Source organism: Delphinus delphis, chromosome 16, assembly GCF_949987515.2.
Source record: "Delphinus delphis chromosome 16, mDelDel1.2, whole genome shotgun sequence".
In the NCBI taxonomy this organism is placed as follows: Eukaryota; Metazoa; Chordata; class Mammalia; order Artiodactyla; family Delphinidae; genus Delphinus; species Delphinus delphis.
Window position 1 is genome coordinate 80,982,667 of NC_082698.1, and position 21,772 is coordinate 81,004,438.

The 21,772-nt window shown below is 45.9% G+C and overlaps 1 protein-coding gene across 1 annotated transcript in view; it reads left to right on the plus strand.

The window, feature by feature from the left end:
- SIPA1L2 (signal induced proliferation associated 1 like 2) overlaps positions 1–21,772 on the plus strand; it is a 220,763-nt gene that overhangs the window by 135,602 nt on the left and 63,389 nt on the right. Inside the window, exons 5-7 of the mRNA XM_060035062.1 lie at positions 5,696–5,870; positions 10,192–10,295; positions 18,980–19,137. Of these exons, the coding sequence (XP_059891045.1) occupies positions 5,696–5,870; positions 10,192–10,295; positions 18,980–19,137 (437 nt within the window). The remainder of the gene's footprint in view (positions 1–5,695; positions 5,871–10,191; positions 10,296–18,979; positions 19,138–21,772) is intronic.

Below are 21,772 nucleotides of genomic sequence, written 5' to 3' on the forward strand. Positions count from 1 at the left end.
CAGGGTATATGCCCAGTAGTGGGATTGCTGGGTCTATGGTAGTTCTATTTTTAGCTTTTTAAGGAACCTCCATACTGTTCTCCATAGTGGCTGTATCAGTTTACATTCCCACCAGCAGTGCAAGAGGGTTCCCTTTTCTCCACACCCTCTCCAGCACTTATTGTTTGTAGATTTTTTGATGATGGCCATTCTGACCGCTGTGAGGTGATACCTCATTGCAGTTTTGATCAGCAGAGCAATTTTAAAGGCCAGGTGAGGGAGGGGAACCCCAGGGTCTGTGATCAGCTCGTGCATAGTTCTCTGATTGGCTGATGGTGGTCAGTCCTTAGGCACCAGAAGGTCTGGGAGCTACGTGCTCATGATCATCAAGTAATTTCTTTCATTTGGGGGTGGTTTTAGCATCTGAAAAACAACTCAGGAAATAGGCGTCAGATACTGTTATCTGGTCTATTATCTGGGTACTTCAGAGAGCAGCTACAGCAGAGGGTATGGGGGAGGGGTCTGTCCTGGGAAGGCCCCATAGGGTCCTGCTCTGTTACACATTCACTTCCGTGTCGTGGAAGAGTCTGGAAGAGAGGTGCCGACCCCCGTGGTCTTCATCCCTTTATGTTTCTGGTGTGTGTTGCTTCTCCCTTGATTACACGTCCCTCACCTGCTGGGTAGCAGGTGCCTGGCGGATGAGGTGCTTGGTCCCTCAGCCTGCTGTGGAGGAAGGAGTCCACAGGTGGCCCTGTGTTCCCCAGCCTGGATCCTGACGCCCAAGCCCTGAGAGACGTTACAGCAGCCGCAGGTGACTGTCTCCTCACAGAATGAAGCAGGCACTTCTTGGGATGTCCGTCCGGCAGAATAGGTCCAGCAGCTACGCCGGTGGGAGGCAGTGAAGGTCATAAAAATGGTTCTGCCAGGGAATTTCTCTTAAACTAAGCCTCAGGTACTTTGAATGGACACCTGTTTACAATCGGACGTCAACGAATGAATTTTGAGAACTGGGTGCTTGTTTTAAGCACACCAGTGCATTTAGAGCTCTAGCTGTATTCATGTGTTCTTTCTTTTGAGATTATATTTATTTGACTCTGGTATACTTTCATAATGGTGTACAATATGACATTTTAACGCCCCCCAACTCCTAGTGGTATCTCATTTCCATATTACGTCAGCAAGAGCTACTTACTATTCATGCTCATCTCTGAAAGATAGTAGACAGCTTTTCTAACATCCTGGTTTCCAAAGGATCCTTAAAAGCTGCCCTAACCTGTCTGGGTGTTGTGAGTCACTTCTGGGTAGTGCTGTCTTTATCTACTTTCCTGATAGAAAATCTTCCCAGGGAGGGGATGGGCCAGTTTTATGTTGCTGGTCTTAAGGGGTTTTAATCTTGAAAAAATACTTTAAAGGACATATTGTCGTTTTCTGCTTTCTTGGAGTTTGGGATCCATTCCTGGTTTGACAGTCACTGTGTTTATCTGCTCTGCGCAAGACATGTTGTATCAGTGGGAGATATGGTGGGTATCGGGTCATTCATTCCGTTCTTTACTTTTGGTAAGATGTTTTGAACAGGAAGACTCCTTGCCATGGAGAATCATAAGGGAAGTAATTATCAATCAGGACTTTGAAAGTTTTGCTACTTTATCTACATGAATTCACCTCCCAACCTCTAAGATACCATTTTTCCTTTTTTATAGGACTATCCTAGTTTGTATAACAGGTGAATTCCTAAGATTATGTACGTTGACTTTTTTTTTTTTTTAATTGAAGTGTGGTCGATCTACAATGTGTCAGTTTCAGGTGTACAGTAAAGTGATTCAGTTATACATAGATATGTATTCCTTTTCAGATTCTTTTCCATTTAGGTTATTACAGTATATTGAATATAGTTCCCTGTGTTTATTTTATATATAGTAGTGTGTATCTGTTAATCCCAAACTCCTAATTTATCTTTACCCACTAGGTTGACTTCTTAAAAAATTAATTCAGATACATTATGACAGCTCACTAACTTAGAATATTAGGGCATCTTTGGATTAATTTGTTCACAAGCCAATCACCCCTTCTGCTCTTGTCTCCTCACCCAGATGTATGTTCACTCACATACCAGGTTTACTTGACACGAAGTCAAGCGGGTCTAAATCCATGACACTACACTCTTAGAGCAGGTGGTTGAGTTGGGAGGATGCAGTGGAAGGACTTTCCTGCACACCTGAATTTATTTTCAAGGCCATTCTGAGGCTCTGTTTTCTGTCACCTTCCTTTAAATTTAAATTTTCTCGTCAATAATGACGGGGCTTCTGGCCTTTGGAACAGAGCACTCAGTTTTTATCCAGTCCCAGGAGGCAAGGGATCGTCTGCCTGTCCGTGCAGGGTCTGTGTGTCCAACTCTGGGCACGGGAGCAGTATAGAGTTTGGGCAAGTGGGTGTTTTTAGTTTTTGACCGTGGGGACGCCCAAGTGCCGGCCTCGTTCACCCCAGGACAGTGGGACTGGCTGTGATTCTCATCAGAGCAGTTAAAGGAAGGTCAGTGGGATGGGGACGTGGTTAGCCTCACTCAGCCTGAGGTGTAGAGGGCTTAGAAACAAAGGCTTGTTCCGAGAGAATTGGGGGTTTTAGTTCATGGGGACCTGGAGCCTGTCCTCCCCTTGGTACCGCGATCAGGCTGAAGAGGTGTGCAAGCTTTCTGGTGAACCACGGGCAGGAGGGGGTCAGCCTTGGTGTTGCATTTCCATTGATTTCATGCGGTTTATAAGAGATTGGAGCGAGAGAGGTCTCTTCCTTCACACCGTGTCTCATCCTCTTACTGTTTTAGTGGAATCACAGGCCTCGTAGTAAACAGGCCACAGTGGTTTATTCTCAGTCGCTGGAGCAGAGCTCTAGGAGCTGGGGCAAGACACCTGGGGGCTTTGAAGTCTAATTTAGCCTCACCCCCTGATTCCCATGGGCCCAGGGCTGTTTGGGTAGAAAGCAAGTCCTGTTCCCAGCGGGGATGTAGACACAGGCTGGTCTGCGATGGCTGGAAGGAGAGGGGTGTTAGCGGATGGTACCGCGCTCAGCAGGGAAGCCCCGGGGGCTTCAGCTCTCCAGGTATTTGGCCTTTGCCTGAGTCCACAGGGAGCATCAGGTCCGCAAGAGTCAGGAATCAGAGAGAACCTGTGCTGGTCCGGGGAGGCTCTGCTCCACCCGCATGGGGCCGCCGCGGCCCCACCCCTGGGGCCCCAGACAGCTTTGCTCCGGGCCTGCTCCACAAAGAGGCAGAGGAAGGGTTTCCTGCTGGGGATGGCGGGGCTGCCTGGGACAAGCTGCAGGTGTGGCAGGGGCGCGACGTGAGGTGGCACCAGGAAAGGTGGCAGGGCTCTAGGGGGGGCGGCAGGCAGGGGGACAGACAGGGTGGCAGCCCTGGGACAGTGAGCTCCCAGGATGCGGGTGGTGGTACGGCCGCCCCTGCTGGCTGCGGAGGATGTGTGGGCGGGGGCCCGTGGGGCCTTGGGTACCGGTGCCTGCTGATCACTCCACAGGATCTCTGGGGGACTATCCACGAGGCCAGGGCCGGACAGCTGGGGAGAGCGGGAATCCGCTTCTGACAGCAGGCGGGAGGTCCAAGCATCACGGTGCCGGGAGGTACAGCAGTCCCGTAGAGGTCCCTTTAGGGGATTTGTCCAGTTCTGGCAGTCACCAAGGCGATCCACATCTGTGGTGACAATTGCCAATCCCAAGTGTTTCCTAAAGTACTCTAAGATCCTGCAGTGTCTTCTGGGTCCCTCAGAACAATTAGTGTTCTGAAACAATTGGTGAAATAATATGAGACATTTGTATTCTACTTCGTGTTTTTGGAGGATGATGGTCTGTTTGCAGTAAGTGTGGTGTCTCATTTATTTGGATAGTTGAGTTGATCAGAAACATTTATTCCTCAATCCCTGGGCAAATAGAAATGATTTTTCTGTCTTGACGCCGCTCAAGGACTAGTACCGCACAGCTCATAACACTAACAGCTTACGGCCAGCATCTCATAGCCCCACATTCAGGGCCTGGATCCTTGTCTTCACTGTGTGATTGGGGCCTGTGCGCTCTCCACCCGCCCCCCAAACCCCTCACCGTGGGAGCCATCCCTGTAGGTAGCTTATCCGGTCCAGTTAGGAACAGGTGATTGATGTCTCGTTTGGTTCCTCCCCCCTCCCCCGTAGCACTCAGGAGGTGGAGCGCGTGTAGAATGTACCGGCGGTCAGCTGCCCGCCCAGCTCTGAGCTTCCCCTAGCATCTCTGCCGAGATGCCCCAAGCAGGCGGATCCCTACCTGGCTTGGATTGTCCGTTGTCATTGGTCACCCGGATGAGACTGCTGTGATCACTTTGCCACTCAAGGGAAATGAGTACCATTTTACCTTATTGTACTGATCTAGTCAGCTATGAGTTTTGATTAAAGGCTCTGTTTTACAGCTGATAATAACAGTGAACAGTGTTCCGGATGGATGCCTTTAGGGAATCAGAGAGGACTGATAACCTGCCAGCCTCTGGAGGCTCAGATCGCTGCTAGTAAGATGAAGTGCCCTGATTTCCTGAGTGACAAGTAGTTCCTCCTTAGGGAAAATACGAAAGCTGTGAAGGTGGATCCAGTTTCTCCCTGGCCTTGGGAGAAAGCAGTGTGGCAGCTTCCAGCACGATACGGGATAGACAGGGAGATAGAGCTACAGCAGGAAATCTTCAATTCCTATTAAAATTCTTTATGGCCTATTGTATATCTAGCAGATGTTTTCAAGCCAGTCAAAAATGGAGAAATGACTGTAATTGTTGAGTCAGAGTTACTTTTGTGGAAACAAAACATTATTCTATCACTATACGTATATCACAGTTTCCTTACCAGACCTGAATTTGATTTGCTTTTTTTAACTACAGTCTTTCATATTTCCATGAATGTTCAAATAACGACAACAGAAAAGCATGAGGAACCAGAGAGGGAAAACTTTTTAAAGTGTGCAGCCTTTTTCTCTTTCTCACTTGGAAGATAATGCTCATGACTGTATAGAGGGTATGAGATTAAATATTTCCACAGTTGTATTTTTAAATAAACGCTTGAACCTGGCTCTCCATTTTGGAAACCTGGCAGCTCCCACATGGGCAAGGCCATTCATTATATTTCTTAGGGTGTCTGACGTTTCTCCAGCTGTTATGTTCGGGTTTCTGGGTTTGTTATGTATTTGGAGTATTGTGTACAGTGACAGCTGCTTATTCTTTTGCTTCTTAGCTTATGGGAATTGTCCTGACGTGCTTTCCTGAGAACAGAATTCTCAGCTCCTGTCATTTTAATTTTACTGGAAGTTAGCTCGTCTGATACTTTCTGTTTTCATTTTATTTTAATTTATTTTAATTTATTTTTATTTTTATTTTTATTTTTCTGTTGACGCGCGGGCCTCTCACTGTTGTGGCCTCTCCCGTTGCGGAGCACAGGCTCCGGACGCGCAGGCTCAGCGGCCATGGCTCACGGGCCCAGCCGCTCCGCGGCGTGTGGGATCTTCCCGGACCGGGGCACAAACCCGTGTCCCCTGCATCGGCAGGCGGACTCTCAACCACTGCGCCACCAGGGAAGCCCCCGTTTTATTTTTTAATTTGATTTTTATTTTATATTGGAATAGAGTTGATTTGCAATGTTGCTTAGTCTCAGGCGTCCTTGTCTGATACTCTTTGCCGAGTAATTCCCTTTCTGCCCCATTTCAGCTGAGCTTTCAGCACAAGATCGGGATCCTGTATTGCAGAGCCGGCCAGAGCACCGAGGAGGAGATGTACAACAACGAGACGGCCGGACCAGCCTTTGAAGAATTCCTCGATCTGCTGGGCCAGAGGGTGCGGCTGAAAGGATTTAGTAAATACCGGGCTCAGCTGGACAATAAAAGTAAGCTTCAGACTTGCTTGTGTGTGCACAGATTTAATGCCCCAAAGGTAGGCGCACCCCAGACATCTAAGCTAGCGATCCCGAGCCCTCCCCTTCTTGACCCCCTGCAGCGGCCGAGCTGGCTTATTTGGGATGGGGTTGAGATTTCCTCAGATGAGCAGAGGGGGCACATTTCTCAAGAGCTCTGTGTCTCTCTCAAGCTCAACGGGTCAATTCTTGTTCCCATGTAACGAGAGCAGAGATTCCCCGGTGTTCGGTGAATAATCTTTTAATATGTTCTTCTTTCTTTTTACCTCACCTGTCCGTTACACCCTGTCCCACTGCAGCAAGGATGAGCCCCGCATTCATTTCTGAAAGTCTAAACATCACCACATCCACTCAGGCCGTGCTCACGGCCTTATCTTTGCTCGTTTCCGTTTTCACGATGTTACCTGAGGAGCTGAAGCAGTGATGAAAAAGCTGACGCATCCTGCTTTCCAAGAACCTTAGTCAGGTCCCCTCCTAGGATGTGTGAATTGGTCTTGCCTCTCCATTTAGGTAACCGTGTTCCTTACGGCCCTCATAAATTCTAAGCGGTTCACCTTCGTATTTGTATTGTCATTTAGTTGCTCTCAGCACACCTGGTAAAAATACCGGGCAGGGTAATTTTGTGTATCTGGGGAAATTCTGCTTATTGTGAAGCAGTTAAGCGCTTGCTCTTTTAATGAAGATGAGCAGATAGATTCTGAACTTGGAGGATCTGGGGGGGCATCTAGCCCTAGAGGAGGGGCCGGTGGGGACTCTTCCCTGGGGGAGGGTCAACGTGTGGCCGAGCCAGGGTTGGCATGGAGGCCACCTGAGCCCCTGCGGCCCCCGGCCCGCTCACCTTGCGACCATCAGAGATACTTGCCTAGATCGCCGGTGGTACCAATCTTAGTGCGCATGGCCTGTCATCAGTTCTGGGGTTCTGATCTGTTTTTGAACATTACACTTAGAGGGTAGATCGCAAGACCTGGACACGGTGTTGGCTCACATGCGGGCCCTGTGTGTCCTCCACACACGCCAAGGTTGGAGTTTGACTATTAGGCTGAATGTGGATAGCTCATGCCTCAGAAATGTTAAGGTTAGAAAATAATTTGTGACAGCCATTGCAAGTATCCACATCTTTTAAGAAGGATCAGGGAGACCTTTTCTGATTTTCTCCTCTGTTTCCTGTGCAAACTCCCCTTACCCACAGACCGCCACATACCCCCTAGAGGTGCTGGCGTGCCAGCCTTAGGGACGTCCTTCCAGGAGAACCACTGCCAACGTGGACTCATTGCTATGCATGCCTGCCGTCCCTCTGCTGTGGGGTGGATTGGGGAAGCATTTTAAGAGCTTCTGAGCTGTACGTTCTATAAAACTAAAGCAGAGGTAATGCAGATATTTTCCTATGTATAGAATTGACATCAGCTTGGAGTTTTCATGACTTAAGAGATGTCTTTAGTACATTACAGAGGTAGTGCTATGTACTTTAGTGCAAGGAAATGATAACATCAGAACAGGATTTTGATATGTTCATTCTAATAATCAGCGAGTCTTTTATTTTTATGAGCAGGACCTTCTATGAGATGCAAAGAAATCATGGCATGCCTTTAGAGAGGAGGTCTCTAAGAATTATGTTTCGTGGAGTGGTCAAATAAAAAGTATGTCTTTCATGCAGTGGGCAAAAAAAAATATCTTCCTTCTTAAATACAGGAGAGTTGTGTTGCAGTTTTCATTCCGCCTGCCCACAGGACCTTGGGCAAATCTGGGCCTCATTTTCTTCACAAAGAAAAGTCAGAGTTTCGGGCTAGAGTATCTGAGATGTCCCTTCCAGATTTAAAATGGGTTGTTCCTCTCTTAAGTACAGAATGAAATGGGGTAGGAATAGAGGCGCTGTGAGCTGCTAAGGTGCTCTGCTATCCAGTAGAATATAGACCTCCAGGCCGTGGCCAGCCTTTCTTTGGTTGGCTGCAGAGAATGATAAAACCGGAGACTGCCGTGATGGCCCTGTATCTCTCTCTCTCTCTTTTTTTAAATATATTTATTTATTTATTTTTGGCTGCGTTGGGTCTTCGTTGCTGCGTGCGGGCTTTCTCTAGTTGCGGTGAGCAGGGGCTACTCTTTGGTACAGTGTGCGGGCTTCTCACTGCGGTGGCTTCTCTTGTTGCAGAGCACAGGCTCTAGGTGCACGAGCTTCAGTAGTTGCGGCATGCGGGCTCAGTAGTTGCGGCTCACGGGCTCTAGAGCGCAGACTCAGTAGTTGTGGCATGCAGGTTCAGTTGCTCCACGGCATGTGGGAACTTCTCGGACCAGGGCTCGAACCCGTGTCCCCTGCATTGGCAGGCGGGTTCTTAACCACTGCGCCACCAGGAAAGCCCCCCGTATCTCCTTTTGAACAGAAATATTTGCAGCAAACCCTTGAACAAGCTTGAGCTGACCTTTTGCATTACCCTTCTGATGTTTAAAATAAAAACTTTGAAAATATTGAATACTTAATTTTAGAAATTCGTCCTTTAGCACTACTTGGGATAGACAAATTATGACCACGTTTTTGGGAATGTTTCTCCCCCTTCCCCCTAAAAGTGCATTTTTCTTTTTTCATTATGAATTCCTGAATCTGAAGCCCATTGACCAGACTGTGAAATATCTGTCAGCATTTCTCTTACTGAATTTTAAGCATCGTAGTAGCAGTGTTGTGAGGGGAGTCATTGAACCTGCAGGGTTAGTTCGTCCTCTGACCTTCAGTGTTACTTCTTCGTGGGAGGAACAGTCGTCATTCCCTCATGACCGGCCTGCTCACTTCCAAAGCCACGTTTCATCCTTAAGGTCCTGAGACAAGACAGTTGAAATGGAAGATTACTCTCTAAGAAGTCCTAAGAAAAATAACAAATACGCAGTTAATGAATAGCTAAAAGAGAAAATGGGGGCTGGATAATATAGAGCTTATTAGATGAATATCCTCTCTGACCGTCTGCAAGTTAATTTATCAGTATCCATAGATTAGCATTCTACATACTCCCCTTCTGCGTGAAATTTCCTTCTGTGAGTACCTCTCAGCACAAAACTGTATGCAATACTTTTTCCTGGAGGATTTTCAGGACTATTTCTGAGTTGGATGTAAATGTTGGAAATAAGAATATGTTGCATGATGTAGAAAGAAAATAATAAATGCCCATGAAGGTTAAGTGTTTTAATGTTCTTAAAGTAAACATTTTAATTTTCAGATTAAAAAAAGGTTAGCCCAAGATCACTACGTAGAGTTTCCCCAACAAACACAATGGAATAAACTTCGTTTTCAATAATATCGAACAGTATTGTTTATTGTTGTTTAAAAGGTAGACGATAAACCTGTATATAGATCAAGGATTGAGAAGGGCAGTCTGGAGTTCTGTTTACATCTTAATTTCTATTTATCTCTTTGTCTTTATCCATATGCAAAGTGGTTCAAACCTCCGTCCTAAAATTATTACTTAAACATTGTATAGTCACTGTTGGTTTGGGTGTCTGAAACTCTCAGTGAGGTAATCTGCCGATAATACAGATGGGTTTCGAATTTGCACAGAATCATTCTGCTTTTCAAAAGATGAATAGCTGCATGATTAACAGGGATTCAGATGTCATAGTTTTTTTAACATGTATCAGAGCATAATATGCAGTAAGAGATCACATTCATCCTCCCTGGTCTTAATCACATGACTGCATCATCGCGTTGCCTGTCAGAAAGAGAAGAAAATTACTTCCATCATTCAGGGAAGAAATCCTTAACGTCTTTCGTTCCCATTTCCATATGAAGTCAATCCTGTTTCATTTTTCTCGGTTCTGGAGGGTCAAGTGCCCAAGAATAACTGATAATTAACTGTAGACACACGCACACGCACGCGCACACACACACAGTGGGGCAAGGATAACTTCTGGTTAGCTCAGCCCCGTCTAATAATTGCACCCAGACCGGCGCCAGGCCACACCTCCTCCTGTGCTCACCTGTACTTCCTGTGGCAGCAGCATCTCGCCCATGTGGGTCATCTGAGTGAGCACTGCGAAGGCAGGAGTGGAGAAGGAGAGAGAGGGGAAGCCACGCGTTCAGTAGAAAGCGCCTGGGCGAGAGCAGATGGCAAAACTCAGGCCGCAGGCGTGGGCTGGAAAGTGGGAGCAACAGGGCCTAGTGGGAGAGCGGGGCCACCCCCAAGACACTGGTCCTTTATCGTTGGGAGGTCTGTTCTTTTCGGTTGAATTGCCTTTTGTAATAATGACCTTCTAAGTGTTGAATTGCTAATCTGCAGTGGCCTAACTTGTTCTTGCAATTAATCTTTGTTTTCAGCTGATTCTACGGGAACGCATTCCCTGTACACGACGTACAAAGACTACGAGCTTATGTTCCATGTGTGCACCATGCTCCCACACACGCCCAACAACAGGCAGCAGGTACGGCCTCCTCCCACCCCCACCCCCACAACAGATGCCACCTCCGAGGGCAGCCCTTCCATGCTGTCAGTGTATTTCGAATTTGCAAAGCATCAGTAGGTTTTTCTCTTTGAATGGCATTCGTAGTCTTTGACTCTTTTATCATCTGGAAGTGTTTGGGCTTTAAAGGGATTATTACGGCACACGTTTTATTGCACTCTTTTCTTACAGAACTTAGAAACTCTTCCACACTCACCTGGATTGCTTGCCAGGCAAACTCTTAATGGGAAGCAGTGTCAACTGTATTAATTACAGAAGAGGTCAACTAATGTAACCTGACCTTCCGTTTCTGCGTGTGGGTAGATAACTTCTAGAAAATATTGTAAGAAAGAATCTTGTAACTCACTCGTGGCGTTCTTTAATTTTAGGGGTTTGATTACATTTGGGGTGAGTGCAGAGTTAAAGCAAGGTTTGTTTCCACGCTTAGAAAACTTAATTTTGCTGATGTCACGTAACCGCACTCCTTTGCTGTAAGTTAAAGCAGCAGGGACTACACAGTAGTTGTTCAATAAGCATTTGTCACGTGAATGAAACTTAATTGTTGCAGAGAACTTTGTCTTTCTTTTTTACGTGTTTTCTGAATGCTCATGAAATGCAATGAAGGTAGTCAAGGGGTGCATTTTCCCAGCGAGGCCACTTGCCCTGTTCCCCGGTGGGAAGAACCACCTTAGATCCCCCAGCCAAGAGGAAGAAGAGGCCCCTGACCCCCAGCCCGGCTTTGTCACATTTGGGGCTGTAGCTCCTCTGTTTATTCCTCTTCTCATGGTAATTGCTGGATGGGTTTTTTTCTACCTAATACTTAACCTCAATCCCTTGTCCTTCCTGTATTTTCTACAGGGTTTTCTAGTAATCAGAGTTCTGCCCATTACCTTCAGAGGATCTGTCTTTTGATCACGTGTCTGTATGTTTTTTATGACATGGAGTTACAATCCCTAGATCACACGTATGAATTTTACACACGTTGTAAACTAAAGGATTTCTAGCTCTTCAAACGTTTATTTGGAATAATGCCATATAGACTCACTCAGTGTTAAGATGCTCGATTTTAGACCATGCAGTTGTCCTTGCAGATACTTTTGCGATCATCCAGTAATTAAACTCTGGGTGAGTTGTTGCTGAGAAACCTGATAGGGCTGACTCAGGCCCAGAGACCCAGTCAGTAGGTTAGTGGAAATAGAACCAGTGCCTTTGGACCCCACTCATGGAGCGTTCAACTCACAAGGCCCTGCCAGCTCCCCAGTTACCCGAGTCACTGGACTCCGAATCCACTGCGTTGTTGCTCAGAGGGCAACCTCTGAAATTTCAAAGTCCCTTGACTTTGCTGTTACCAGAACTCAAAGCTGGCTTCCCCCGTCCCCTTTTTATTGAACAGTAATTAAAAGTGTGGTTTTATGAGTTCTTTGTACCAGAGTTTCTTTCACTGAAACTCTCCCCGAAAAGTCCTGCACATAAAAAGGTGGATGGAAGGATGGGGGTGGGGAGTGAGGTACGTGGGTGTTTTCAACTTCCCAAATGGGAGATTAAAAAAACAAAAATCCCTGTACGTTGAGATAGTATATTACAAACTCCGTAGCCTAAAGACTTGTTGGTTCCATTTTTGTTTTCCTTTTTTATCTTGAGTGAGAATCCGTGGCGTTGAATGTTATGCCGACGCATTAGAGGTAGAAAACTGCTTGTTTTGCTTCTTTAATTGCTCTTGCTATGTGTAGAATATATATGATCTTATATGTGTTTCATTGGGAAATCTACATACTCAACGTAGGATGTAGGCGAGTAATCGCAGTATACAAGGGATGAGTGTAGGATGGGGGATAAGAGTCATTGGACTTGTATTCTGAACTTATTGTAGTCATTTGCCTTGTGGCCTTGGAAAAGATTCTTAGTCTCTCAAGAAATTGGACAATTATATAATGAGGATGTGGTCTAGGTGGCCAGCAGTGCGTGCTTGGAGCCCTGTACTGAGAAGAAAGAACTCTACGCCGCGGCTCAGGCGGGAAGAATGCTGTATTTTTGAGATACCTTCCGAGGGTTTGGAAGTGGGGAGGAGTGGCACACCTGAGCGTATTTGGACAAGATGATGCATAGCATCTCCCTCTTAGTGTTCGAATTCCGTGATTCTAGGGCCTTCTTTGAGGCTTCCTCCTTCTAGGTTGGCAAAAAGCTTCAGCAGAAAAATGTAGTTCTTAAGAGCAAGAATTCTAGAACCTTCCTGGATATGAATCCCAGCTACTTAGCTTTGTGACCTTGGGCACAGTTGTCTGTGCTTTATTTTCCTTTATCTCTGAAGGTAGAGACTGTTACCTCTTTCTTCACGGCGTGTTGTATGCACACAGAACCACTGCCCAGAACGTGGAGAGCAGTCAATTAACGTTTGTTGAATGAATGAATGAACCTTTCTTAGATGGTGGTTAGAATTAGGTGAGTTAATATGTATAAAGCACTCTAAATAGTGCTGGCACAGAGTGTGCTCAATAAGTTTTAGGTGTTATTATAATTTAGAACTTATGAGATAGAGAGGACAAGTATTTTAGATGACTTAATTTGCATTTTATCTTCCTGTTCCCAGTGCTAAAGACCTATCATGAAAAGCTAAGGCCTGAATAGTTAAGAAAGGAAGGGACTAATTTACCAATAATTTCAGGAAACCATTTTTACTTTGACATTTAATACTTTGCTAATCACAACCAGAACATCCTGGTCATAGATCAGTGATGGCGCTGTGCAGTCTTGGAACACGGACTTTCCAGATCTGTTGCAGGCGGTGCTACTTTGCCGTCTCTCGCACCCACCCCACCCGTGCCCACAGATTATGGTAATACCAAGGGCATAAGTGTCTGAAGTGACCATCCGGGTTCATGACTGCAGTTTGAGGCCACACAGCTTAGCGAAGTTAACTGGTCTGTACGTGAATTGCGCCTGTGACTTTGGCCTCATCAGCCCCGTGGTATTTGTGACTCTTTCACTGTTCTAGATGCATCCACATCAGATACAATTTCTTGTGTTTGTTCTTGTAATAAATCAAGCTGAAAGCTGATTCCAAGATGTATTAAAAGTCTTCAGAGGGTCCATGACAGTTGCAAGAGAGTTCAATCTTTGGAATGTCTGGACTCTTACAAAGAAAACGTAGCCAGATAAGGAAGCCCGTTCTTGGAGTGTTTTCCCTTTTCAGTCAAATCCCCCAGGTCTCTCTCTGGGTCTGCTTGGCAGTCAGTCAGTCCACTTTTCCCAGGACTGTGTCCCCTGGCTGCTTCCCTCCTGCTTGTCCTATAGACAGATCGTAGTTAAGCCATCATGGGGTGTTATCAGTGGGACTTCACTTTGGCAGAGACAAACTAAGTATATAAACAGATGAAGGTAGCATGGTTCCTGGCACACAGTAAACTTTTGTGTGTGTGTGTGAATGCATGTGTAATGTTAGAACTGCCCTGCTTGGAAGGGGTTTCCGAGCTCCATGGAGGTCCCTAAGGAAAAAGACAAAACCCCTGGGTTTCTGAGATTCCATCTGAAGAATCCTGGTCTTAGCCTAGGGATGGGCTTGATATCTACAGAGGAAATAGGGACAGAGCTTGTTAGGCTAGGCTGGAACCCCTTCTGCATATAATTTACACAGATGGTCAGCCCCTGCCTTAAAAGGTTTGTGTACATACTTCTGTAAGTCCCTAATTGGTACAGCTGAGGAGCCATTTAAATATTGGAGGAATCTATCTCATTAAGTGCTCTCTCTACAGCCAGGTCCTGACTGCTCTTGGGTTCACCTATAAATAGTAATCTGGAATATTTTGGAAGCATCAAAGGCATACCCAGCTTTTCAGGATTAGCTTTATTCCCAGGCCAGAAAGAAGAATGTGTACTTGTACCAGATAATAAGAATTATTGCTTTGCAGAAGGGCTGGCATTGCCCAGTTTCAGAAGAGAAACATTTGTATCGTCATAATCTTTTCTTATCTTCACTTTGTTATTAAATGATTAAAAATCCGCATTCTTGGTTTATTTCTGTTTCTCCATTTCCAAAATATTCAGTCTTGCTTAGCTGGTTTGTGCCTCTACTCTTGCCATTGGTAAAGTATTTTATATAATATTTTTATATTGGTTATATAGAATGGTAAATCAACAATGCATCCTTGAAACGGTGATTAAATTTGAACTTTTCTTACTGATCTGAGATCACAGTGGTTAATTAGAGGTCACTTTTTTGTGGAAGCAAAGGAGGCAAGATCTTTTGTATTTATGTGGTAATGTGTGTAGGTTTTCCCCCTCTTTCTTGCTGGTCAGACTACTATTCTATGTTCACTTTTTCTGTGTCTTTATACAGGAAACTTTATAGATGTCTCTTAAAAATGAGAGCAAAATTCTGACCACTGGTACATGCTCTTCTGAGTACAGAGAATATGAGGGGGCTGTGTTGCATGCCTGTGTGTTTGTGTATGTTCTGTGTGCAAGTGTGCAAAGTTAGGACGGTCCCTGAAGGAGGAGAAGCTAGTGCACCGTGTAAAGGGGAGACACTTTCTAAGCAAGGGTTGGCGAACGCAAGGCGCCTGCTGCAGAGACAGGTGGGCGTGTTGCAGGGATAGGGTGGCTGTCCAGAAGGGGAGGGGGGGTGACGGGGTCAGACTCCGGGAAGGATCGGGACAGACCAGTCTTTGTCAGCCCTGCTCCTACTGCTGGGGCTTTCCGACGATACCCCAAGGACTGAAATCCAGAATTTATGACTGTTTTTTCAAAACGGGATACATTTAATTTTTTTCCTCACTTCTGAACTCATCTCTTTGAATTTCAGAACTTGTAATCATTAAACGATGCAGTTTTCTCTTTGAAATCATGCTCATTTTCACATGTTTGCTTCTTAAGACAAGAAACTCTCTCTGGAGATCCGCCTTCTCCAGTTTCAAATTAAGCTTTCTCATCGCTGACCCTGGGAGACTTCTTCTGAACGACATCCCAGCCGTGTCACATCTTCTTGTGACGGTGCAGCCTCTTTCCCCCTCTCCTCCAGAATCAGGTGCGACATGCTTTTTTTTTTTTTTTTTTAAACTTCCCAGGTTTTTTTTAAAAAAGAATTTAACAAGCGATCCTATTTGCATAGAGGCTGGTAGATCTAACCAAGTTCAACTTTATGCCATTTTCGATGCATATGCAGCTGCCTGGGGGTTGGTTGTTTTCACTTGCTTTTAGTTCTTGCATGAAGTTAAAACTGGACCTGTGAAACCCTGAAGTGTGTCTAAGGAATTGAAGATAAACCCACAGGTTGCTATTTCTGTAGCATCTGTATGTTTTTTGTCAGGGAATTGGGTGAAGAATCACAGTTTCACTTTCCTTGTCATACCAAGAGCTTATTCCTGGCTCACAGCTTGAATCAAGTGTCGGGAAGTTAGCAGAATTGACTCTGTAAATCTAATACAATATTTATTAACTCACTCTCGCGGTTGAAGACTCTTGAGTTGGCCCTCTTGGCACTGAAGAAGTGTTAGGAGCTTCTCACGTCTGGAAAAGCCTGGAAGACGTCGTTCCTTAATCCCCGAAATAGCTCCGGCGGCGTCTTGGTGACCAGGAACTTGCCTTGCTGTCTTGCTGGACCGACCTGGTTTATGGGCTGCCGTGCCCTTTCCGCTTCCATTTCCGGAGTCGACGTCTACAGAATTTCATTGACGAGTTAGAACAAGACATAACTAACTGCTGAAGAGAACCCTAACCTTTATATAAGAAGCCCAAGAATTACTTAGGTTGTTCACTGTCTGACAATGAATGTTTCCGTGAACCTGCCAGATGCTGTATTTCTTTAGTTTCTAAAAAGATTCAGATATCCTATTGATGGGCCAGGTGTTCATTTTTCATTGTTTATTCTCTACAGAGAGCTTGAGATTTTATTTTCCTCTTTTTTTTTTTTTTTTTTTTTTTTGTGGTACGCAGGCCTCTCACTGTTGTGGCCTCTCTCGTTGCGGAGCACAGGCCCCGGACGCGCAGGCTCAGCGGCCATGGCTCACAGGCCCAGCTGCTCTGCGGCATGTGGGATCTTCCCAGACGGGGGCACGAACCCGTGTCCCCTGCACCGGCAGGCGGACTCTCAACCACTGCGCCACCAGGGAAGCCCTATTTTCCTCTTCTTAATGAATCTCCTTGTTCCCCGCCCTCCCCTGCACTTTTTCTACAAAGTGCATTTTGTGACCGTGGTTAAAGTAACTAGAATTTTAAAACTATTTCTAGCCCATTTTACAAAGCAAAAGAATATGCTTAGAAAGGGGCAAAGGCGGGCTGGCACGTCGTCGAGGTAACTAGCCTTAAAGTTTCCTTTCACTTGCGCTTTAAATGTTCCCGTGGTGAAGTGTAGAACTGGACCCATGGTCTTCCTTCAGGAGCAAGAGAAATGGGTAGGAATAGCTGTCCGCGTTTCACTGACTAATGAGGCTGGGCTGCCCTCTGAGGTTAACCCAGGAGGGTGGCCAGCGGACGCCCTAGTCACTGGGGAAGGAGGGGCCTAGAATTCCATACGTGGCCTTGGCCCCCGCAAGCTCCATCTATCTTCTCGTCAGTCTGAGAATTCCCGTGTTTCACGGAGTTCGAGAATTCCCACGTTTCAAGGATATAGAGGAAAGTACAGTGTAGGCCACTGTGTTCGTGCTCAGCAAATACATTGAACACACTGTTAGGTAGTTCAGTTTTTCTTTCCATTTTTCATTTGTTCCTGGATTTTGTTGTCCTGTCACAGTACACGTGAATCATGTATTTCAGTTATCGCGGAAACGAGGGAAGAATATATCTTAGCCTCGTACAGTTTTCAGCTTGTCATGATGCTTGTTTTATTTTTTTATTTATGTTTCTGGCCGCGCTGTGCGGCTTGCCGGATCTTAGTTCCCCGACCAGGGATCAAACCCCGCCCCCCCCGTAGTGGAAGCGAGGAGTCGTAACCACTGGACCGCCGGGGAAGTCCCGTGATGCTTGTTCTAGATACGTGTGCTTGCCTTGTTTTCTTTTCTTTTCATGAAATGTTTACTGTGGTTAACATCTGTGTCCACTCTAGGATGGGTAAATAGTAACACAGTGAATAGATGACTCGTTTGCTACTGACTTTTTTACGCGCATCTTAAAATGTCACCTTTTACTTAACTATCTAGCGAACATTTTTAAGACGACAGCTGGCTCATTCATGGATATTAGTATAGCTTTCAAAACTTCACTCAGGCTGTAAAACGATTTTTGTGTGTTTATAACTTTAACCATCGGGATTTAAATAGCAGTTTTCCAGCATATGAGTCAGCGATTTAACTGGCCCATAGTAGGGAACTCTGGAAGAAAGGACATTTCGTTCCCACTTTTCCAGGCCTTTTGTCATGCTAGATCACAAGTCAGGGGCCTGACAATGAAATCCTTTTTGTATCTGGGTTTAAAAGGTTTTTAAAAGTTGAAATTAATGCTCTTTACAGTGAAGTATGTTCCGTAAGTGCCAAATAAATTGAAGCGCGAGCTTGTTGCCTCTGTTATTGCTCGTAAGGAGAGATTTGCTGCCCGAGATTACCCCGTTCCTGCAGTGACATCACCAACTCATGTAAGGATTACCGTCTCTGTGAAAACTGAGGGTCCCAGACTCTGGGAGCACAGGTCCTGATGGCTTTAGGTGCGTAAGCTTACGGAGTGTATGGATTTGTTGGTGTGTATTCGGAGTTGGTCACAATTTTCTTGCGCGGTGTTACGTGGCTGTGATTGTGTGTTTGTAACGCTTGTTATTTCACTTAGCCAGTGTGTGTGTGGGTGTCTGCTGTGTCCTGGGCAGCCCATTAGAAACTGGGAAACCAAAAGTCAACGAGATACATCTCCTGCCCTCGTCATGATTATGACCTGACGCAGGAGAAGTAAACCAAGACTTAGAACAGGACACGACAGCTAATGTGGTCGCCATGGGCCTGGGGTATGGGTGCAGGGCCTGTGCAGTCCCTCCAAGGACGTTCTTTCCAGTGTGTTGGTAGCTCAGCAGAGACCTGAGTGGTCTAGGAGAGACTTGGGGGGAAGGGGGCATTCTCGGCAGAAGGAACATCGCAAGTAAAGGGGTTCAGATGTTACTGACCTGGGGGTTCCTTCTCTCCTGATGCATTTGTAATTTATTGGATTTTCCAACTGTTAATCTGGTGGAATTCTCTGTTCCTGAAATACATTGAAAAGGCTAGATTTCAGTTAATTAGCTTGAATATACCAGCCGCCAAAATAACAGTCTTCTGTATTTTTGTTGCAGAAATGCACGTGTCATGTAAGCCCCTGACACCCTCGTGCAGGACTTTCAGCCACTGTACCTTCCCCTGGACGCTCTGCCGTCTCCTCCTTTTAAGTCGAAGAGCTTAATCTGCAAGATTCCTTAAAGCGATTTTAGCTCTAATGTGCTATCATTTCAGGGCAAAAAGTGATAAAGATGAAAAGGAGAGAGAACACCAGTTGCCTTTCAAAGCAAAAGATGAACTTAAATATCGAGGCTTTTCTTTCCGTAGGTCTTTGGACGCAGCCGTGTCAAGGAGCCCTAGCTTCCGAAGGATGAGTCTGCTTTTCTAAAAAACTCCTTGAAATTGAATGCTGAGTGAACTGTATACATTTACGTATCTTGTCTTTACAGAAAACCGTGTCTGTAACTCTGTGTGTGTGTGTGTTCACTTTCCTGACTGCAGCTCCTGAGGAAAAGGCACATAGGAAATGACATCGTGACCATTGTTTTCCAAGAGCCTGGAGCACTTCCTTTTACTCCAAAAAGCATCCGGTCCCACTTTCAACATGTCTTTGTCATAGTCAAAGTGCATAATCCGTGCACTGAAAATGTGTGTTACAGGTGAGTCCCTGGCGTTTCATGCTCCCAGGGTTGTTCCAACAGGACCTCATTCCCCAAAATGTCTTCCAATTAGTTTTCCAATTATTATTTCTATGCCCATAATTATCCTTTTTTTTCTAATTATATTTCCCACAGTCTTCACTCAGGCACTTCCTTTCTTTCTTTTCTTTCTTTCTTTTCTTTTCTTTCTTTTCTTTCATTTTATTTTTGGCTGCGTTGGGTTCTCGTTGCTGCGCGCGGGCTTTCTCTAGTTGCGGCGAGCGGGGGCTACTCTTCCTTGCGGTGCGCGGGCTTCTCATTGCGGTGGCTTCTCTTGTTGTGGAGCACGGGCGCTCGGCACGCGGGCTTCAGTAGTTGTGGCACGCGGGCTCAGTAGTTGTGGCTCGCGGGCTCTAGAGCGCAGACTCAGTAGTTGCGGCGCACGGGCTTAGTTGTTCTGCGGCAGGTGGGATCTTCCCAGACCAGGGATCGAACCCGTGTCCCCAGCAATGGCAGGCGGATTCTTAACCACTGCGCCACCAGAGAAGTCTTACACTCAGGTACTTTCTGTAAGAAATAATTGTCTTCTTCCCATTTTGAAACAGTGAAATTCCTAGCAGTTCACAGTCCTGGGTTTCACCTTTCCTCAATGTTAAAGACTTCCTCCAGCCCCTGCCAGACCATCGCTTCATTGATAGCAGCCTCAGAAGTGGAGGATCTGGCCATTTCAGTGCTTCCCTGAAAGAAGCGCATTCTGGTGGTAAAATGTTTCTTCCCGTCTAAGAGCTTGGAAACACACACACATGGTGGTGTGGTGGTGTGTCGAGATAGGGGTTTGACACTCGCTTTGGTGATTTCAAAAGGCCATCCAGGTGCCTTGGAATCCCGAGACTGACGAGACCTGCCCTTCCTGTACCCATGCTCTTCCTTAGGAAGCAGCTGTCCCCGAAGGCTCCTGCCTTGTGGGGTGTCAGTAAAAGAGCCGGTCTCTGACCTGAGTGAGAATCCAGCTCTCCTGCCCCCTCATGGCGCTTTGTAACGAGTTAGCTTATTTTTTGGAGCCTTCATTTCCTTTTCTGAAAACTGGGGATAATAGTACCCACTTCAGTGTGTAGTTATGAGGAATGAATGGCAGGAATTATGCAAAACCCCTGTTAGCGTTCCTGGCGCTCATCTTAAAGCAGTGGTTACCGATTGAGCAGCCTCCCGGACCTGGATGGGGCCCAGGCCTGGGTACGTGTGAGGGGCAGAGGGGCCTGTGAACTGCAGCCGTGCCCTCCTAGGGGCAAGGAGACCGGCCTGTGTGCTGGTGTCGCCAGCTTGCATCCCCACCCCACGCTCTCCCCATCGGCATGGTTCCCCCCCGTGGTGATACTTGTATGCACCTCCGTTCAAGACCCCTGGCCCGAATGCTCAGAACGACTTTTTATTGAAAAAAAAAAAAGTGATATTTGAAAAAAAGGACATCTAGTCTGTATAAACGATACGCTTAAAACCGGTGACGTTGGTGCAAACATGCTCAGTCGGCTTATTCTTCTGGGACCTCCCCTGATGAATGGTAATTACGCAGAGTAATCTTAAAGGAGCCTTCCTGATGGATTGGAAACATAAGCCTAGGGCTTTATTGTATTTGGTGTTATTGTAGAGGCTGCTATTCTTAGGTCAGATCAAGTATTTTTAATCCCTTTCTATCTTTAGTTTATGCTTCTATCATGAGGTGGTTGATTAGCACAAAAAAATCTTAAGGATAAGTAATACCTCTTTATTTTTATTTCTTTTAGGTTTTCTGTGTTGAATTAAATGACCGGGGAGGGATGCTTTTGATATAGATCTTACCTGTCAACAAAGTGGCTTGCATTCTGTTTCCTGTGGTAGAAACCAGCGTGTACAAATGGTTCAAAGACGGGGTCATTGCCTTTGCAGATACCACGTTGCCATCACTAAATTATCATTTACTAATGAGATTCAAATGTAAGGCAGTGGCGTGCCTCTAGGTTCTGGAAGTGCCTCATAAACGTTCGTAATGATCACACTTACCACCTCATGAGTGTCCCTCGAAGAATCAATCGTGATCTTCTGGAAAACTAGTCAAATCGATTCCATGACGTTTTTAGGAAGATGTGTTTACTCTGTCACAGGGAATAAGGTTACAGTGCCCAGGTTTCCCAGAAACACCTCATAGGTCTGTTTCCTATGATTTCCTCAAAACATACCAGTCACAAAATAAATTCGTTCAAATAATTTCCAAGGAAATGATAAAATATAGTCCAGGTCTGCCGTTTTCTAGGTTGCTCCGTCTGAATCACGGGTGCGTTTTATAGAAGCCTGCGTTGGTCGCACACGCTCCTGTGACCCCCGTGAGCTTTGCACAGGCGCTGAGTGGCCATGCGTTCTGGCGGATCACGACCTGTAGTACCACGTAGCTCAGAGGCGTGGTCCCAGCAGACTGCTGGGGCGAGATGCCCTCCTCTGATAAAAGCGTGCTGCTAACCAGGGCTAACCAGCCCCCTGGATACAGCAGGGCTCTCTCTCGGTGATGCTGGGGCCACTTGAACCTAGAAAGAAATAATGGGGCAACATCCACAAAGCTCCATGTTATGTAATTTTAGTCTAAAATTATTAAAAAGCAAACTTAACTGATTGCCTGTTTCTTTAT